This window comes from Schistocerca gregaria, chromosome 1, assembly GCF_023897955.1.
Source record: "Schistocerca gregaria isolate iqSchGreg1 chromosome 1, iqSchGreg1.2, whole genome shotgun sequence".
Lineage (NCBI taxonomy): Eukaryota > Metazoa > Arthropoda > Insecta > Orthoptera > Acrididae > Schistocerca > Schistocerca gregaria.
Window position 1 is genome coordinate 934731022 of NC_064920.1, and position 21237 is coordinate 934752258.

The 21237-nt window shown below is 43.8% G+C and overlaps 1 protein-coding gene across 1 annotated transcript in view; it reads left to right on the forward strand.

The window, feature by feature from the left end:
• LOC126275296 (discoidin domain-containing receptor tyrosine kinase B-like) overlaps nt 1-21237 on the forward strand; it is a 438705-nt gene that overhangs the window by 402711 nt on the left and 14757 nt on the right. The window contains exons 14-16 of the mRNA XM_049977184.1: nt 4295-4593; nt 11029-11121; nt 15896-16037. Coding sequence (XP_049833141.1) covers nt 4295-4593; nt 11029-11121; nt 15896-16037 — 534 coding nt within the window. The remainder of the gene's footprint in view (nt 1-4294; nt 4594-11028; nt 11122-15895; nt 16038-21237) is intronic.

Sequence of the window (21237 nt, forward strand, 5' to 3'; positions counted from 1 at the left end):
CGAAGCAGATGATGACAAAATCGACTGAGAACAATCATACTTTGTTTTATAATGAATAATCACGAATTATGAACACTTTTAACTATACACAACTGAGCCACAGTCTACATGGCACCATATGTTAACAATTACATTCTCACTAAAACTTTTACAATAATCGACCGCGGCGCATGTAATCATTTTAAGAACTCGTTAACAAAGCGGCCTAACAGTTCCGGCTAATGTAGTGCATTGACATAACTCCCGCCGAAACTAGTGCAATCGTGCTCGTGTCAAGCGATAACATTTACCCACCACTGAAGAGTATTGCCTGCAATTACAGATTATTTCCCACACCTGACCACGGCTAAGCCATAGGTAGCTATAATACACCAGCTTGGGCGTAGCGGAGCGGTAACTATGCAATTTAAATTAATAACTGATTTCATAATCTTGCCGTTTGACGGTACCGTACCGTCGCATACACCCAATGGCTCGAACTAAGGAGGCACAGGGAAAGTAATTTGCCACATCACTGTTTTTTTGTGTGAGTGATTTGGTAGCGGGGGGGGGGGGGGGGGGGGGGATGAAAAACTAATTTGTGTGAGGGCTTTTTGTGTCATTCTAATTTCACGTAGGCACGTAGGATTTCGTAGGAAGGAAAGGAAGCTCAGGCTCTGATCGCGACGCTTGGCCATTGCTGTGCCGTCTTGTACAGTTCTTCTTAGGACTGACACGTTGTGAAATGAGCTGTGCTACCGCAGATACACTCCTGGAAATTGAAATAAGAACACCGTGAATTCATTGTCCCAGGAAGGGGACACTTTATTGACACATTCCTGGGGTCAGATACATCACATGATAACACTGACAGAACCACAGGCTCATAGACACAGGCAACAGAGCATGCACAATGTCGGCACTAGTACAGTGTATATCCACCTTTCGCAGCAATGCAGGCTGCTATTCTCCCATGGAGACGATCGTGGAGATGCTGGATGTAGTCCTGTGGAACGGCTTGCCATGCCATTTCCACCTGGCGCATCACTTGGACCAGCGTTCGTGAGCACGTTGGGTGGCACGGGATACATGCGGATGTGCATTGTCCTGATGGAACAGCAAGTTCCCTTGCCGGTCTAGGAATGGTAGAACGATGGGTTCGATAACGGTTTTGGATGTACCGTGCACTATTCAGTGTCCCCTCGACGATTACCAGAGGTGTACGGCCAGTGTAGGAGATCGCTCCCCACACCATGATGCCGGGTGTTGGCCCTGTGTGCCTCGGTCGTATGCAGTCCTGATTGTGGCGCTCACCTGCACGGCGCCAAACACGCATACGACCATCATTGGCACCAAGGCAGAAGGGACTCTCATCGCTGAAGACGACACGTCTCCATTCGTCCCTCCATTCACGCCTGTCGCGACACCACTGGAGGCGGGCTGCACGATGTTGGGGCGTGGGCGGAAGACGGCCTAACGGTGTGCGGGACCGTCGCACAGCTTCATGGAGACGGTTGCGAATGGTCCTCGCCGATACCCCAGGAGCAACAGTGTCCCTAATTTGCTGGGAAGTGGCGGTGCGGTCCCCTACGGCAGTGCGTAGGATCCTACGGTCTTGGCGTGCATCCGTGCGTCGCTGTGGTCCGGTCCCGGGTCGACGGGCACGTGCACCTTCCGCCGACCACTGGTGACAACATCGATGTACTGTGGAGACCTCACGCCCCACGTGTTGAGCAATTGGGCGGTACGTCCACCCGGCCTCCCGCATGCCCACTATACGCTTTCGCTCAAAGTCCGTCAACTGCACATACGGTTCACGTCCACGCTGTCGCGGCATGCTACCAGTGTTAAAGTCAGCGATGGAGCTCCGTATGCCACGGCAAACTGGCTGACACTGACGCTGGCGGTGCACAAATGCTGCGCAGCTAGCGCCATTCGACGGCCAACACCCCGGTTCCTGGTGTGTCCGCTGTGCCGTGCGTGTGATCATTGCTTGTACAGCCCTCTCGCAGTGTCCGTAGCAAGTGTGGTGGGTCTGACACACCGGTGTCAATGTGTTCTTTTTTCCATTTCCAGGAGTGTAACTCGCGAACGCTTCGCAGTACACGGCATTATGCGAAGAGCCATATCACCACCCACACATAGAAAACAGAAAGAATCAACCCATACTATAATGTCAGCTAACAACAGTTATGCTGCAATGATATTTTCTTGTCCTGCGGAACATAGATACTGGACTCTGAAATGTGAACAAAGAACGCTAGCGGTATGATGATTTGGGGTAATATTGTACCTGCTGGTAGGAAATGAAAAAAAAAAGCGGTCGAGACCATGGGTTCCTCTCATCAGCAGAGTACTCGTCCCCTAATTATTGTACATATATGTGGGATTATTTTTCAAGGAAATAAATCTGACACCGGCTGCCGTCTCCAGCTGAAGTAATACTCAGGCATTCGCGTTTAGATTACGTATGCCTTCAATTATCTGTTTTTAGCTGCAGGACCACTCTTGACAACAAAACCAAAAACTTAAGTCCGCCCGAACAACCCATGAATTCCCATCGGTACCGACCGGCCGCCGTATCATCCGCAGCCCACTGGCGTCAACGGTTGCGGATATGGAGGAGCATGTGGTCAGCACACCACACTACCGGCCGTATGGCAGTTCCCGAGACCGGTGCCTCTACTTCTCAATCAAGAGGGTCCTTAGTTGGCCTCACAATGGCTGAGTGTACCCCACTTGCCAACAGCGCTCGGTAGACCGAATGGTCACCCATCCAAGTGCTGGCCCAGCCCAACGTAGCCTAACTTCGATGATCTGAAGGGTGGTATTAGTAATTCCTGAAACATAATAATAATGTGATAAATAAAATAAAATAAAATAAATCAAACAATCTGGACAGCACTACTCTCGTGACTGCAGAATGATTGTGAACTCATCAGATATAATTTCCTTTATTAATAAATCATTACAAATTCACCGGAAAAACCCCATAAAAGTGCGCACTAATCGCCTTGGAGTGCTGAAGATGTGGTAGACCTGGTTCGAGGAGACCACGTGAATGTCAACCGATTACATAATCACGTAATCCATGAGAATGAAGTAATGTCTATGTGCCAGTCGTTGGTATGGAATCAGCCCAGAATGAAAGGTACAGCATAGAGATGTGATACACTGGCAAGCAGCTATCGTCTTTAGAATTACCCCAGATCACTATTAAGGAAATCGCCCGATGTGATATCACCGCGGACTGTCAGACTTGTCCATAGGGACTTGCTGTACCATTCACAGACGTGTATCATGGCGTAAGAACATTGGTCCTAAGAAGAATCTAAACAACAGGGACTCGAGACGCCGTCGTTGTCAGTGACAATTACTTTCGAAGTAGACAGGAATTGCTGCTGTCGATGAAGCAAAGTCCCTCTTGCCAATTTGCAACTGACTGCTGCAAAAGCAGCTACAATCCCCATTGGATCTGTCGATTCTGCTAGCGTAGAAAAGGCCATTACTCACAGCAGAACAGGAAATTACACATCTTCCATCGACCAAACAATACTGAAAGTGAACAGCAGAAGACCGGAGGTTTGTGGCGTCGGATACACTGACGGCGGCCGGTCTCTGTGGCCGAGCAGTTCTGGGCGCTTCAGTCCAGAATCGCGCGACTGCTGCGGTCGCAGGTTCGAATCCTGCCTCGGGCATGGATTTGTGTGATATCCTTAGCTTAGTTAGGTTTAAGTAGTTCTAAGTTCTAGGGGACTGATGACGTCAGATGTTAGGTCCCATAGTGCTCTGAGCCATTTGAACCATATTTGAACACTGACGGCGCAACGAGAAGTTTACCTCGCAGAATTTATTCAAAATGAATGAGGACTATATTTCAACATTCTCGAGGAAAAAATATTGCCTTTTCTTCTACGTCTTCACGGTAAGTGTCGACAACCATGATCAGAAGACTGCACAAGCACTGACTGGACCAGCACTCAGACACCTCGACAAGTCTTGTAAATCACCCGATTTCATTCTCAGTCATAATGTCTGAGACAGTTTTGAACAGCTCGTGAAACTCAGCCGTCAACGTTTCTGCGTTTTGCTAGCCCTGAGCTTGATAAGCATCTGTGAGTGTCTTCAGATAGATGCAGTCCACCAAAAGAAATTTGCACACTCTTTCCCACCGAAGTGAAACCATTTTCAAGGTTAAAGGCCGTAATACCTTTCGGCTACCAGTGTATCGTCCCAAGTGCTTATTAACTGCATAATGCTCTGTCACACAGTTTCCGACGCGACGCGATTGGTAAGTAACGAGCGCTCGGCGCAGGTGTTCCTGTGCGAGACGGAGGGCCTGCAGGAGGTGGTGCCGGACTGCGGGCGCACGGTGGCGGTGCGGACGCTGCGCGCCGACGGCAGCGGCGGCGGCGGCGCTCCCGGCGCCTCTAGCGGCGACGCGCTGCGCGAGCTGCGGCTGCTGGCGGCGCTCAGCGACACCCACGTAGCGCGCGTGCTCGGCGTCTGCGTGTCGCCCGACCAGCCCGCCTGCTGGGCCGTCGTGCAGTACCCGGAGCTGGGCGATCTCGCGCTCTACCTCCAGTACCACGCCGCCACCAGGCCGCCGCTCAGGTGAGGAACGGCGTTCTGCTCCACCACGGTGTCCATGAAGCAAGCGACGTTTTGATATTTACTGGATCCTTATCACGCCTCTGCACTCCGTAAGCCACCTTATGATGTGTTGAGAATGGTACTTTGCATACCACTGCCTCTCCTCCCCATTCCTATTCCAGTCTAGTATAATGTGACGGAAGAACAATTGGTGGCAATAAATTACCAGCATAAGTCAGCGAAAATCATGAGCACTTTGTGAGTAAAAAATATCTTCATTTATTACAGCGTTTCGGCATCTGCCATCAACAGATATCAATATACGTTGAACTTCCGAAGCGAGATTTAGTGTAAATATTGAAATCTATAGACGAAAATGCAACACGCTGCAGTTGAAAAATAGGTCAGCAACCTGTTCTATAATTCAAATAAATGGATGTAGCTCCGTCATAAGTTGCGTTGGGAAGTATCTTTTATTTCTTGATAGTGACTAGTTTCGGAGACACGTTTCCATTTCCAAACCATCAGTACCGTAAGTGTGACAATACGGGCGATAACGTACCGGGTGATCAAAAAGTCAGTTTAAATTTGAAAACTTAATAAACCAGGGAATAATGTAGATAGAGAGGTAAAGATTGACTCACATGCTTGGAATGACATGGGGTTTTAATAGAACTAAAGAAGACACCCCATATTGCTAGACGCGTGAAAGACCTCTTGGGCGCGTCGTTTGGTGCTGATCGTGTGCTCAGCCGCCACTTTCGTTATGCTTGGCCTCCCAGGTCCCCAGACCTCAGTCCGTGCGATTATTGGCTTTGGAGTTACCTGAAGTCGCAAGTGTATCGTGATCGACCGACAACTCTAACGATGCTGAAAGACAACATCCTACGCCAATGCCTCACCATAACTCTGGACATGCTTTAAAGTGCTGTTCACAACATTATTCCTCGACTACAGCTATTGTTGAGGAATGATGGTGGACATATTGAGCATTTCCTGTAGAGAACATCATCTTTGCTTTGTCTTACTTTGTTATGCTAATTATTGCTATTCTGATCAGATGAAGCGCCACCTGTCGGACATTTTTTGAACGTTTGTATTTTTTTGGTTCTAATAATACTCCTTGTCACTCCGAGCATGTTTGTCAATTTGAACCTCTCTATCTACATTATTCCGTGATTTATTCAGTTTTCATATTTATACTGACTTTTTGATCCCCCGGTATATAAAAGGAACTGCTCCTGCAGTGACGGTCGCAGCGGTACTAGGCCAACTCAACAACAGTAAACAGACCGCACAGGACGGAGATTAGAGAACTGAACTTCACAAGCCGAAATCAGAATGCTGTAAGAGAAAGAGCTTGAAGATCACATAGCATGATGCGTCAGGGTTTCGAGAAAGTATCTCCTGTGCAACACTCAAGTCACGTCAGAAGTAATTTCAATCATTTACAAATCAGAGAGTCACAGCATGGATTCCATAAGTTAGAGTTTCAGAACATGGATTCCATCTTTAGCTGACTTCTAAATCCTCCAACAGGTAGAATCCTAAGGAGCTCCAAAGTGAGTGACTGACCTCCAGACAGCCCCTGATCGGCAGTGTCCTTCATTTTCCCACACTTTGTCTCAGTGCACTGAATTTCCCATGGTTCGGTGAACCCTCTGCCAGGCACTTAAATGTGATTTGCAGGGTATCGATGTAGGTGTAGGTGTAGATGTACATTGGCAACTGCACCCAACGATCCTTCGACGCTGAGTAACCATCCTTGACAGTCTTCCTACTGTGGGGCAGGAAACGTTAGGCCTGTTGACGTCTCATCCTCTTCCTGGTACATGTACACTCTTTTAAACAGAGCTTAAAATCCCTAAGATCGGCTTCATAAACGGGGCGTCAGTAATTTGATCCCCTTGCCTCACCGCTTCGTCTTCCTCAAAATCGTTCTAAAACATTGTACTTGAACCATCAGTAATCACGTAATCAGTATTTCTCACAAGTCTTACTTCGAAATGAAACCTGTATATTTCGGTAGCCAATTTCACTATTCCCTCATTATGCCTTTGTCGTGCCAACACCAGCTGAAGACCCGCTTATCAGTTTTAACTTAGAACAGCCTATGCACCAAACAGAAGCGGAACTTACCAAACCCAAATAAAGAAGGCATAGCTTCCAACTCATCAGAATACCTTTTCTCCAGAGTAGGTAATCAATGAGAGTTGAAAGAGGAAAGCTGCTACATCAGACAATCAGACACCAGTATGAAAACTGAACGACGTATCGAAATATGAAACTGCCAACAAGGGTTCACAGGCTAGGCTGTCCTTCAGACGTTCAAAATCCGCTTCATTCAAATCTCTACACTTGGACTTAAGTACCTTTTTTCCGTTATTTCTTCAAGGGAATGGCTTTCTCGTAAAACACTGGGATGAAATTTCTGAAAAGCTTACCATGCCTATAAACTTTGCTACGTCCTTAGAACTGATAGGATGCGGATACTCTCTTAAAGCCTGAGTGCGAACTGTATCCACTCTGATCTCCTCTTGTGACGCAACATCTCCCAAAAAACAATGTATATGGGAAACCAATTTCGATCTTATCGGGCTTAACGGTTATAACTGCCTTCCTCAGTCGAATCAAGATATCCCTCGTATACTGAACATCTTCATCCATTTTACTACTAAAAATGACTAAATCATCTACGTAATTGTTTTATACTTAAATATAATAGCTAAAAATGACAAATATAGCAGCTGAGAGAAGCCTGCAGTACTCGTAGCGAAGCTGAAATTAACAAGACTGAATTCAAAAATATTACAAACCGCGGCAAAAGCCGTAATAGGATTAAACTCTCACGCAATGGAATTTGGTTGGAGATGCAATGGGGTAAAAGTCAGAACGCCAAGAAACCAACGGAATTTGATAGTGAGGCACACGCGATTGAGGTATAGTGTGGTACAAGCCTAAGCACTAGAAAACTAATGAAAGCATACATGCAGAACAGGTAATGGTATCGAACGAAGGACTACGTTTTTCTTCAGCTCTCGGTAATTCACCGTGGTCTAGATTTACCTGATGGTTCCTGTACCAGAAAAAGGGCGCTGATCACAGTGATGTCTTTAAGCACACAATCAATTGCCCTAGGTGCTCGGAACTCGGCAGCGTTCTTCAGCTGTCAGTGTTACAACTGGATACCTGTCGTTGAGCCAGGTAAAAAATCTAGTAAGCCGTACCCTTGAGTCATACCTGACTTTGGAGAAAGTTTGACAATATTCAAGTGGAAACTTTTTGTTCCAAACATCGGGATACGAAGTATTATAACACTTACTTGGGACTCTTCCTTGCATACATTGACCAATTTTCTTGTTGTAATTGCTTACTTTCGTAACAAATCTCATTTATCTTAGGTTCGAGACTTGTATTAACATTCTAACTGCATATGATGGACTGTTTTGCCTTAATAATCTGTTGGAATATCCCTAATTACAATGTTGTACTGCCCTCTTGTGAAGTTTTATTCATGTGAACAAGTTTTTCACTGTCATCACACAAGAAGTGACAAAACGGAAAAAAAATTAATTTTGTTCTTGGTCAACTTTGTGACACTGTAACTAGCTGCCTAGACAATATTGCGGATATAAGTTAGTCTTTATTTACGACAAGATAGAATTTGAGGTCATTATCAGCAGCTAGCACGTTATGAAATTATAAAATTGCATCACATGAAACATTTAAAACGTTGTATAGATGCTCACATGTGGTATATCGCTGCCTAGAGGTCAGCATCACGTAATATGATCTTTGTGAACTACATTTAACACACAACTGGATATATATATATATATATATACTACTCTGTATATTAAAAGGTAACTATAAAAGTGATTCACGTCATCCAAAACAATAGTTCCAAAAGGTTTACTAGAGACTACGTACACTACTCCTGCACATCCTCTTCTGGAGTACTGCTGCGTAGTGTGAGATCCGCTTCGAAAGGCCAAAGGGAGGACAAAGAAAAAAATTCAGAGGTGTGCAGCTCATCTGGTATTATCACGAAATGGATGAGAAAGTGTCACGAATACTGTATCATGAATTGCAGTGGCAGTCCTTAAAATAATGACGGTTTTCGTTGCAGGATCTTTTAACGAAATTTCAGTCACCAACTTTCTCCTTCCTTTTTTTGGCGCCCACCTACAGAGGAAGAAATCATCGTAATAAGATGACAGAAACAAAAACTCGCACGGATAGATTTAATGCCTTTTTTCCTGCTCGCTGCTCGAGAGTGAACGATAGATAAATAGCTTGAAAGTGATTCGATTAACCCTGTGACAGATAATTCAGTGTGGATCACAAAGAAGGCATGTAGATGTAGAAGTGAAACTAATACTCACCCCAAATATACACCTTAGCAAAGATTACATAAAATTACAAAGTTACTCTCAGCATATTAGTTATCGAATATAATATGTTAATGGCCTCTAGCGACGTTACTCCCAGAATATGAACGTGACTGGCAAAGCGACACATGGGGTTATGGGAACACCTTTTCACCATGACAACAATATACACTTAATTTTATTTTTAACCCCTCGAAAGCCCGGCCAGGTGTATTTGAAGAGAACGGGTCTTTTGCGAAACGCCCACAACTTGTTCAACTTGAATAAAATTGAAGCTCACGGGATCCGAAAGGATTCCAGCGTGTTGGTGAAATTCGTATAAGTGCACTTCTCCGATAGCTGGACGGCACGTCGAGCAACCACGTGCATGTCTCCATAACTTGAAGTGAAAGGTTTGAGACTCTCTCAGCGGTAAACGTCCATCGGTAGGCCACGCACAACACTCAGGGAAAGGTTACAGCTAAATGCAACACTGCGTCACTTACGCGACTTGCAACCGAGGAAAACAACCTTTCCCACATCTGGCATAAACTCTTGCTGCCGTCCATCCGAAGTACAACCTAATGAGACCAATACGGACCCTCGGCATCTGGCGCACGCGAGCTTGGCTATGAGTTCACATCTCCTCATACGCGTGCCCCTCGCGATGAGGAGGAATCAGTCACGCGTGACGGAGTAGCAGTGTCTCGCAATTTAGTAATAGGAGCCTGGACGTGGCTCATTAAGATTTTGAGTTTTGGACTCTTGACTGTTTCTTACAACTCGACACTCTGATGTACACGATTAGATTCGATTAAATCTGATATAAATGCCTTGCAGATGGTCATGCCAAGTTTGTTGTAACATAGATGAAGTTAACGTTTAATAGGAACGCGTATGGAAATTCACTTCTGCCTCTCCATTTGCCAAAGGCCCCCGCTCCCTTCACTCTGTCTGTGTCACCTCTTTTATTAAATATTTGTGACGTCATTGACAAGAGCTGTTTCAGCAAGAATGCTTAAAAATACTTACCCAACAACAATTTTTATAGGAATTCGATAATTTTTCACAATATTCACCAAACTGTCTGTATTCACTAGAAATTTTTTTATTTACTATTCAGTTATTCAAGGGGATCTACGCTTTATAGCATACAATAGGGTAAAGCTTAGGAGGCACAAGGATTAGAAGCGACAACTTAGTAACTATTCTTGCCGGTTACCAGAACAAGCTGACTTTTTAACACATCGTTCAAATGATCTTGGCCTGAAGATTCTACCAAATTAATGAGCACTACTGTAAGCATACCTTGGTCGTGTGACAGATGGAACACAGCAAGTAGTTCCTTCACAGGCAGGTGAGTAAGGACATATAGATCAGTATTATGCCTTGGGTCAACTATCATTTATTTGATTGAGAAAGATATCTGAGTGTTTCCTGTAAGCTCCGTGCATGAAATCTTCGCCAAACACTGAAAGTAATTCTAACATTCAGGAAACTTATCAACTTTGTCAATAAACCGTTAAAATAGAATGGTCATAAGAGAGTATGTGATAATTTATCTGTTACTGGCAATAAAACTAAAAGTGACTGCAGCGTAGAAAAGATAGGAATCACAGCGACGGACGTGTGAAATATGTGAAAGTATAATATAATATGAGTTTTAACTGCTGATGGTGTTAACCAACTGGCATTTGTATCATATGAATAAGGTAGGTGGGACCTATTACGTATTATCCAGATGGATATGTAAATTACGGAACTGAATATTTTTGACAGTCTTGGCTACAGTTGTGAACGACACAGTGCATTTCTCTAAATGAGGTACACTATCTTATGTCTCGAAATACTGTCATTGCTATTTAAATTATGCTGACATAGATCCACGCGAATTACATAACCAATGTTCCTTTCACTCCATGTCCCGTCTTAAATATTGTTTATCACTAAATATCTTTTCCAGATTTAATGAGCGTTTGGTGCCACTTGAAAATCTTTTGACACTGTGGTAACATGTATTTCTGATCTGTATCAGCTTAGAATATTTTTTTTATAGAAACTGTGATGATTGTGATGTCTCTTCCAGTTATGGGTGCCTCATGTACATGGCGACGCAGGTAGCCGCGGGGATGAAGTACCTCGAATCGAGAAACCTCGTTCACAAGGACCTGGCGGCCAGGTAAACATTCCTCAGAGTCTTGTGTGTAGATGTTGCTTATTTCCAAATATGGCTGAAAGTAATTTTCTTCTGGGTATTACAGCGTAATGTATTTTCCCTTCTTTGTCGTCTTCATTATACTGGTATCCCCGTAGAATAATCTTATCGGCACATTTATTAACATCTTCATAATAATTTTTGATTCCCTTCATACAGTTACTGATATTTGGGCAGTAAAGTGTTAAAGTTACTGCGACGGTCTCATGATTTAATAGCTTGAAACCGTATTTAATATTTCCTTCAAGGAAAGCTCACTGTTTTTGTAGCACGTATTATAAATTTAAGGGTGGTTTCAGTGTAATGATGGAGGAGAGGTGATTGAAATCCAAGGTTTTTGGGGCTTTTTGCACAGTTTTAATTTATTAATTGTTATTAATTGATGGTTTTTCTCTTACCACGTCACAGACAACTGTTTTCCCTTCGAGCTACGAACATACTCCGGACACACATCGTTGAAATTCAAACCCTAGGATTTATGAAATCTTACTTAGTTTAATACAAGAATAGTTCTTTAGTGAACAACCAACTTGTATATGTATTGAAGTATAAACTTACTATGTTTCTGGATCATAGAAATTCTTCGGTCTCGATTTAATATATTTACTAATGTGATGATTGACATCAAAGTCGCAAACAAATTACATTTCCGTGGCTGTTGCCTTCCTTTCCCTAGCTCGGGTACTTGCGCAGATATGGACTGAGTAACAAACGGGTGTACGCACGGTCTTGTCGAGGGCATGGCCGGCATGTGAGGTAGGCGTGTCCACTGACGCAAAACCGTCGGCAAATATCCCGGCTAGCAGCGCTTGTCATCCACTCTAATCTAGTCGGTGAAGCCTTTGTATACACGCCATTTGATTATTCTGAGTCCTACCTTGCATGTTTACGTTGCTCGATTTTGATTACATTCGCGACGGATTTATCATACTTTACGACAACCTTCGCTGTATACTGCACTTCGTTTCTGGTCAACGATTCTCTACGTAAACTATTATTATCGACGGCACGGAACAGCTTTTTATTCTCAGTGTTCGCGACACAATCTGTTCGTGTGATGACGAACTTTGTTTCTACTTACACTCGAGCGCCAAACATTATGACCACCAGTTTAATAGGTATTGGTCCATGATTACAACGATAATGTTCTCTAATTGTTCCATCTGCTCTAGATGAAGCTTAAAAAATTTCCAAATGTATGTGAATCCCTAAGAGACCAAACTGCTGAGGTCATCGGTCCGTACACTTACCCACTACTTAAACTAACTTAAACTAAGAACAACACACACACATCCATGCCCGAGGGAGGACTCGAACCTCTTTGGGGAGGCGCCCTTACCCGCGTGGCCACTCCGCTCAGCAGATGAAGCTTATTTGACAGCCAAGACATCAGCGTGAGTTAACTATCATGCTCCTTAAGCCACTGAAACACGGTCATGGCTATGTAATGCAGACAGCTACCCTGCTAGAAGATGCCATAGTCTTCGGGGAAGGTATCAGTCTTCGAAGTGATACAGGTGTTCCGGAACAATGTTCATGTAGTCCACAGCTGTTATGGTGCCTTCAGTTATTACCACGGGTCTCATGGGTGCCCACGTGGATTCCTCCCATAGCATAATACTGTCCGTACCATAGCGTGGTAGATGTTTGGATCAACCGTTAGCCTGGATGAAGGCGTAGCAGGACTTTATCACCGATCTTATGTAACAGGAAACGACTAGGATCCACTGATCCGCGGTCCATTCTCCATTATCTCGTGCGCACTGCATTCGTAATTGACGATGACGTTGCGCCAACATGGCAACCCCTGATGCTCGTCGGCAGCGGATCCATATGTTCAACAATGTGTTCAGAAAGGTGTGGCACGAAACACTTGTGCCGTGCCGGTATCAGCACAGTACTGTTATCGGTTCCGTCATTGATCCTGACAATGTTGCGATCTCCACGTTGTCTGAGAACAGAGGCAGTGACAGTGTAGTATGAATTAAATCTGCAAACGAGCTCCACACCTACAAATTTTTACGAGAATGCCACAAACTGTTTCCTCGTCACGCGTAGCACGTCGTTTATTTCGCAATACGTAACACAACTTTGTAATGACTGTATAGGTCATAACGCACTACCTCGACACGTAACGAACGAGGCTGCTTGCAATCCTTAGTACGTGTCTGTCACAGAAATGAGTGCGGAGTGATTTTGACCTTGAAAGGTGTTTACAGCGTGAGTCCTTTCATAAAAATCAATTGGCTAACAGCCAGCGCATGAACCGTCTATTATAGATGTGGACCAGCGCTGCGTTGAACAATGCCGAACATGAGAACGGACACAAAAGGAAAGAGGCTGAACATGAAAATCTGCGTAAGGAATCGTGAAGCAGCTGTAGTCCCCGAAGTACGATACACTACGTTATTTCTTGCCGAATCTCACACCGTTTCTGCATCTCGTTTCCCCTGAGACCGCCCTAGAGAATTTCCGTTTTTGCAGTCGGTGGAGTCTAGGAGCTCACCTGTAAGCACCCCAATCATCCAATATCACCGAGATGCTCCGTTTTGGTGAAATGTGTAACGGAGTAAGGATGCAACTCAGGGTAAAAAATAGCAAAGTAATACGCATATTTCCGTATTACTACGAGCAGACACAATTGAATTTCCTTTAGAAACTGTACACTTGACAGTAAGCTAGATATTCCGCTGTAACAACTTTTACTCCTATATCACTGAAATAGCGATTATGACACCAGAAACCAGTTCTAAAGTTGAACTTAATTAGATAAAGGACACTATAATATAGTGTGAAATATCCTATTCATTTCGTAAAAGAGATCACGTTATTGTTGTTGTTTCTGGTGAAACTTCAATTAGCATTTTTCTCAACTGACTACGTCTCCTGTTTCGAAATTGTTATTCGTGACACCGTTCTATGTATAACGTTCAGTTTGGATGCTAGTGTTGATCAACTTCCCTGTGCCGCAACCTATTATAGAAGAAAGCGTCTGTTTCATGTTTACATTTACACCTTTCCAAGTAGATTCTACGTGACGTTGTAAAACACGTCAAAAATTTCGCTTGTCCTCACAGTTCTTCACATCTTACTTCACGTTATAGAATGCTTCTACCTTGCATCGCCACCCAGACACTCTTAATATTCGTGCTGCAAGGACTATCTTGTTTCACTGAGTACCACTGAGATCATTTAGAAACGAAGTAACTTACATGGGGTACACTGACAGTGTTTTAATGATCTAAATAAAAAAAACATACATTACAGCTGCTGAACGTCAGTCATAATTCTCGGCTTATCATTCAAAGCAAGGCGTCGTTCTGCGGCAACATTTCGATACATTCGCTATTCATAATCCCCAGGCGAAGATGACGTGTAGGAAACTTGTCGAAACTTACCACAGAACGACGCCTTGCCTCGGCTAATAACCTGAGAGGACATCATCATCGAAATCGGTGAAGAGGCCTGCACTTCCAAAAAGCCGCCATTCTATTTTCATGAATTATACGTCCAAGTAAAAAAAAGATAAATTAATTGGGGTCCCACTGACCTCATTGGTATTCTGTGCTAAAAAAGTATGAACAAATTTTAATGTGATCAAAACATCATTTGGTGTAATTGAATCATAGGGAGAAAGTAATAAATTTTAAAAATAGAAGCTTTGGAAATAAGGGATGTATAATTTTCCATTATGCTTATGGGTGATATGGGCCCCAGTGGTACAAGTAAGGTTACAATAACAGCTGAGGTAAGAAACCTCAAAAAGAGTACAAAAATAAGAGAGACCGGAACAGCACTGGATAGAATTCACTCAGGGGAAGTAAGGTCAAGTTTTGAAAATATTAATTTGAATATGGCGGAAGATGTACAAGGCGAGCCCTGATTATAACAAGTCATTACAGAATAAGCTTTTGACTTAATAATATACATTTGATGCCGTTACATGTCAGTGTTACTAGATTTTTAAGACCATTTACGTTAGTAAACCTCAACATGTGCTCCCTTGGTAGCTCGGAGAATGTCAATGCGGTATTCCCATTCGCGCCAGGTGTTTCGTAACATGTGTTTTGTCACAATACCCACAGCAGCTTGTATCCTAGCCTTCAGTTCGTCGACGTCAGCAACTGCTGTGACGAAGACTCTGTCCTTGATAGAGCCCCAGAAAAAATAGTCAAGAGGCGTAGTGTCTGGAGAGGCGAGTAATGTTCTTATCGGTGGACTGGAAGGAACGGTACAACACCCTGGCCTGGCCACCCCACACTCGAGACTTTACGCCCCTTGACGTTTTTTTCCCTGGGCTATATCAAGGACAGTGTCTTCATCACACCAGTTGCTGACGTCGATGAACTGAAGGCTAGGATACAAGCTGCTGTAGATACTGTGACAGAACACATGTTACAAAACACCTGTCGGGAACTGGAACACCACCTCGACATTCTCTGAGCTACCTAGGGAGCACACGTTGAGGTTTACGAAGGTAACTGGTCTTTTTTTTAAAAAAAAAAATAGTTGCACTAATCTATGTAACGGCATCAAGTGTAACTTATAATGTGGAACGGCTATTCTGTTATACATTTTTATAATCAGGGCAAGACTTCGTTTTCACCCTTTATATTTTCAACATTCTTAAGGTCATTGTGTGCTTGATTTATTTTAAATACGCTTGTTTGCAGATGTCACGCTTTATGCATGGTGAGGAATGATTAGTTAAGTTTCATCTCTTTGCATGTGGCCGTAGGAACTGTCTGCTGGGCCCCGGCTACGCTGTGAAGGTGGCGGACCTGGCGATGAGCAGCGACCTCTACAAACGGGACTACTGCGACATCGGCGGCCGGCCAGCGGCGCCCATCCGCTGGCTGCCCTGGGAGAGCATCCTGCTGGTACGTCCGCGTTCACCCGCCTGCCTGCCTGCCTGCCGGTGCCGAACACTTCTTCTGGTGCACTAGCTGTGTGAGCAAGCGAGCATGCCGCATCACGGAATGACTGGTCACAGGGCACAGAAGGGTAGTCCCATTTGAAAACGTGTCATGTATAACACCAGAATGTTACGTATGTGGCGAGTGTGGAGGCGATTTCTGAACTGTCTGTTAGGTACTAGTGTGTGGTGCGGTATCATTCTCGCTTCCCGCGCTCGGGATTCCGCGTTCGATTCCCGGTGGGGTCAGGGATTTTCTCTGACTTGAGATGACTGGGTGTTGCGTGTCTTTCATCATCATTTCATCCTCATTCACTCGCAAGTCGCCGTAGTGGCGTTAAAGAACTTGTGGAGCGGCGGCCAAACCACCCCGCGAGGGGTCTCCCGGCCACCAATGCCATACGCTCATTATTATTATTATTATTATTATTATTATTATTATTATTATAGCTGCACGTCACTGGGTAACGGACTCTGAACGCGATTGATAGTCGGCGGACGACGCACAGTTCGTGGTATGTCGGAGATTCTACACGAATTCATATTTTCAGTGTTAGCCGAGGTTTGTAGTGGATTTTCAGTATTGCACAGACTAGGTTTCGAAACGCATAAACAGCTACACAGAAAGAACACAAGTATTTGTTGGAAGAACATCACGTTGCATCGCAAAGCCATACAAAATTGTCGATGGTCTTCTCTGAGACAGATTAACGCAAACTTCAATGAAACACGTCAAGAACTCATTTTTCTAGAACAGTCCCACATATGTTTCAGTAACCAACATTCGACTTGTGGCCTGTAGCCACTCCGTTTCAAATAAATTCAATGCCACCTACAGTTAGTAAATGGGATACGCACACGTGCGTGCATGCAGACAAGGCACTAAATAGTTTTTACCTTTACAAAATACAATGAAGGAAAAAATAACAATACTAAAAAGGAGACGTGCGATGTAAACGAAAGTTCGTAGGCGTGTTTCTACATCTGAAAGGTGATGTATGTTCACTATTAGAGCCACTTCGGGGATGCGACTCAGGTTTGCTTTAAATAGGTGCCGGCCGATGTGACCGAGCGGTTCCAGGTGCTTCAGTCTGGAACCGCGTGACTGTTACGGTCGCAGGTTCGAATCCTGTTCGGGAATGGATGTGTGCGATGTCCTTAGGTTAGTTAGGTTTAAGTAGTTCTAGGGGACTGATGACCATAGTGCTCAGAGCCATTTGCACCATTTAACAAACGCTGTAACGGTCGAGGGGAGATAGTTACCTTGTATACTGGACGTGGTCAGCTGAATTTAGCGAAGAATCACTTTAAGGTGTCAAAGACGCCTTTATCAGCACCCCACTAACTTTGACCGAGGTCTTGTAATAGGGCTATGAGACCCTGGATTTCCTTCTGCTATACTACAGAGAGACTTGGCAGGAATGTAGCTGCTGTACATAATTGCTGACAGCTAAGAAACACTTTAAGGTCACAAAGACGTCTTTATCAGCACCCCACTGACTTCGCACTAGGTCTTTCATAGGACTAAGACAGGCTGAATTTTCTTCTGCGATACTGCACAGAGACTTGGCAGGAATAAAGCTACTGTACATGAATGCTGACAGCGCTGTTCACGAGAATGTACAGTCGCAAGAAGTCCTTCATTGCCACTTATGGCCTTGTTGGGCAGAAGGACGTCAATTGAGGGCCAGCAACCAACTGCCAGTATGGTAAACACACTTCACTTGCACCTGGAGTTGTAGTCTGTGGTGCCATTTCGTATGACAAAAGAAGCACTCTAACGGTATTCTATGCATTTTGGCTGTAAATTTCTACGTTAGTCTGATGATTCGACCTGTTGTGCTGCCATTCATGAACAGAATTCAAAAAATGGTTCAAATGGCTCTGAGCACTATGGGACTCACCTTCTTAGGTCATCAGTCCCCTAGAACATAGAACTACTTATACCTAACTAACCTAAGGACTTCACACACATCCATTCCCGAGGCAGGATACGAACCTGAGACGGTAGTGGTCTTGCGGTTATAGACTGTAGCGCCTAGAACCGCACGGCCACTTCGGCCGGCGAACCGAATTCCAGGCGGTGTTTCCAAGAGGATAATACTGGACCACTTATTGTTGTTGTAACCCAACATAATCTAGAGTGTCGAAATGTTGCCTTGGACTGCTCGGTCCCAGATCTGTCTCCTATCGAGCAGATACGAGACATTATCGGACGGCAACTCCACCGTTATCCACAAAAAGCATTAACTATCGCTCTGTTGACCGATCAAGTGCTATAGGCGCGGAACTCCATCCCATAAAACTGACGTCCGGCACCTGTATAACACAATGCATGCATGATTGCATGCAAGCGTTCAGCATTGTGGCTGCTGCATCGATTATTATAGTACCGGCTATTCACATTTGCAATCGCATATCTCGCGCTTTTATTAACGTCTGAAGTCAGAAAGTTAATCATTTAAATGTGTTACTTAGACAAATGTATCCCCAAAATTTCATTTATCTACATTAATTAATTTTTCGTGTTGCGGTCTCTTTCCGTCAGTGAATAAAAAAGAGCCACGTGACAGTTATAAAAGTATTTGCGTTCTTTAGGGGGGACCGGAGCACATTTACTCGGATTTCTTTTCGCAATTTAAAAAAAAAAATTAGAAGTTTGAATGTTGTTGAAAGGCCTAGTTATCATGACTGTCGGAATAGCAAGACTACCCGTTCTTCATTTAGTTTTGACTAGTTGTATCGTTTGAAGCAGTAAATACGATGGTAGTTTTCATCACTTTCATCAGTTATAAGTTATAAATTATAAGAGACAGCAAGACGAACTGCATGAGACATTCGTCAAGACGTGTCGGAAGGATTAGTTTGTGAAAGGATATTAAGAGGAAGAAAGACATGCAAGATGACAGACGACACAAAGAGAAGCAGGTAATACGCAGACCTGAAGAGGGTAGCCGAAGACAGTAGAGCGTGGAGTGTTAGAATGAGATGACCGGCTGTTGGGCAGGACACCAATCATGACATCACAAGTAGGGCCAACCATACTTTTCCTTATTCTTGTTTTTATCAATGTCTTGCCGTTACCACTCTTTGCTCTAATAGAATTAATTGTTTCTGTTAGAGATTCATCAGGTTCAAACAGCATTTTTAGAATTCCTACCTTTTATTCTCCTGTGGCTTTGCCACGCGGGGTTACCGAGCGGTCCTAGGCGCCTTGTCACGGTTGGCGTGGCTTCCCCGTCGGAGGTTCGAATCCTTCCTCGGGCATGGGTGTGTGTTTTGTCCTCAGCGTAAGTTAGTTTAAGCTAGATTAAGTATGGTGTGTATGTTTGAGGACCTCAGCAGTTTTGTCCCATAAGACCTTACCACAAATTTCTAGTTTCCTCCTGTTGCTTAAAATTGGTTAGACTGGAGTTTCAAACTGCTGTTGTTTTGAAGCTTTCTTGACTGGAGTATCAGTTTGCACGGCAATGAAAAATAATACGTAAACATGCCACAAAAGATCTGTGTATACGTGCCCCATGGTCACATATGAATTACTTTCGGAACTGCGGCAGCATCTTTCGTGCTTTCGAATTACGTAGATTTTGTCTAAATAGGAGAATAATCGCCTGTAAACCGAACACGTATTTATCTGTTTTCTGTTCCAAAACGTAAGCTTCCAAGGAGCTTAGATATTTGAGTATCAGAATCTACTCACCTTGCACAAAATCACATGTGTTCTTCGCCTTAACACGTCCTCGCAACTGGTACCCTGAAGTTAGCGAGAGTTCTCAGTAGATGGCAGCGTCCGAGTCAGAAAAATTCCCGAGAAAAGTGCTCTGGGAAAACGTGCTCCGTACGTGAAAGTGTCTCGTTTCTCCCTTTACCTCCATAGGCAATAAAGGCAAACATAAAAGAATATAACTACACAACTGTTTTCCTTCCGTCTACCTCCATAGAAAACTGTCACGTGAGTCAAAGCAATGTGTTTTTTAGAAATACACTGATCACAGCAGTTATTTTTTTAAGTCAAATGACGGGAAAGTGACATAAGATTGACATTTTTATCTTCTTTCACGATCGTTATGTGAAAGAGGGTAGCTTGTAAGTAGTTCTGCAGTTGCATTCTTTTAAAGTTATTTTTATCGCCATCGGTAAGCTTGTGACTGCTTGCCCCACCAATACGTTCCAAAAGCGTTGCGCATAGTAAAGAGATTTTTCCGGGACTTATATCAAGAGTTCTGTGGATGAAACAAAGTTAGCGTAAAGTGTTTTGGATAGCCCTTGGCGTAGGGACCACATGTATACCCAACACAAGTATCATCGTAGAGTACTATCCTGTAGTATAAGGTAAAGGTTTGAATATTGCACACTCCCTGCAGCTTAGGCAACGAAAGCAAATCGACTGGGTCTTTTTGCATTAAATGTGGTCTACTGCGCTCCTTGCGGGATTATGGCAGCACCAGTCAGTTCATGGGCAGTTCCTGCGCACACGTGAAAAACGCGTTTTTAGTCATTTTTACCCGTCAGCATAGGATATCCAAACAACTAATGGCAGCACGTTGCTCAAATTCCAACAGTATATTCTCTAGGCATTTGTATAGAAATGCCATATTCCGTATTTCAAAAATATTTGTTAGAGAGATAAACCTTAAAAAACATAGTTTCTGGGTACCAAAACCGAGGAGCGGCTTCGAAGATGACTACGCACAGCAAATGGCTGAAGTTTTTATGATATACTCCTAAGACCCTGACTTCGACAAAACTTGAAAATTTTATTGCTATTTTTATCATTCTATAGGTACAAAGATTCTTCTAAGTTATCCTATCAGTACATAAAATCGCGTTTGAGCTGAAAGCGTAGTTTATAAAGGGACGTAGCAAGGAGAAATGTTTTGCAAAGTGCCCCCTTTATCAACAGAAACGTTCCCGCAACCTCATGTCGTAGTAATGAAACACACAAAAATTTTTGGCTCGTGTGAAACCCGATCTGAGATGTAGAATTAATTTTGCATTATTTCAATTTCATGTAAGTAAACTGTCAAAACTGCCACATATAGTTTTCTTCATATGAGAGACATGACCTGTCGAAGCAGGAAACAGGAGGGAACCAGTGAAAAAATGTTCTTACTGGCGCACAAAAAGGGCTATATACTCGTGTAAAGACTAAGTAAAAAGTGAAT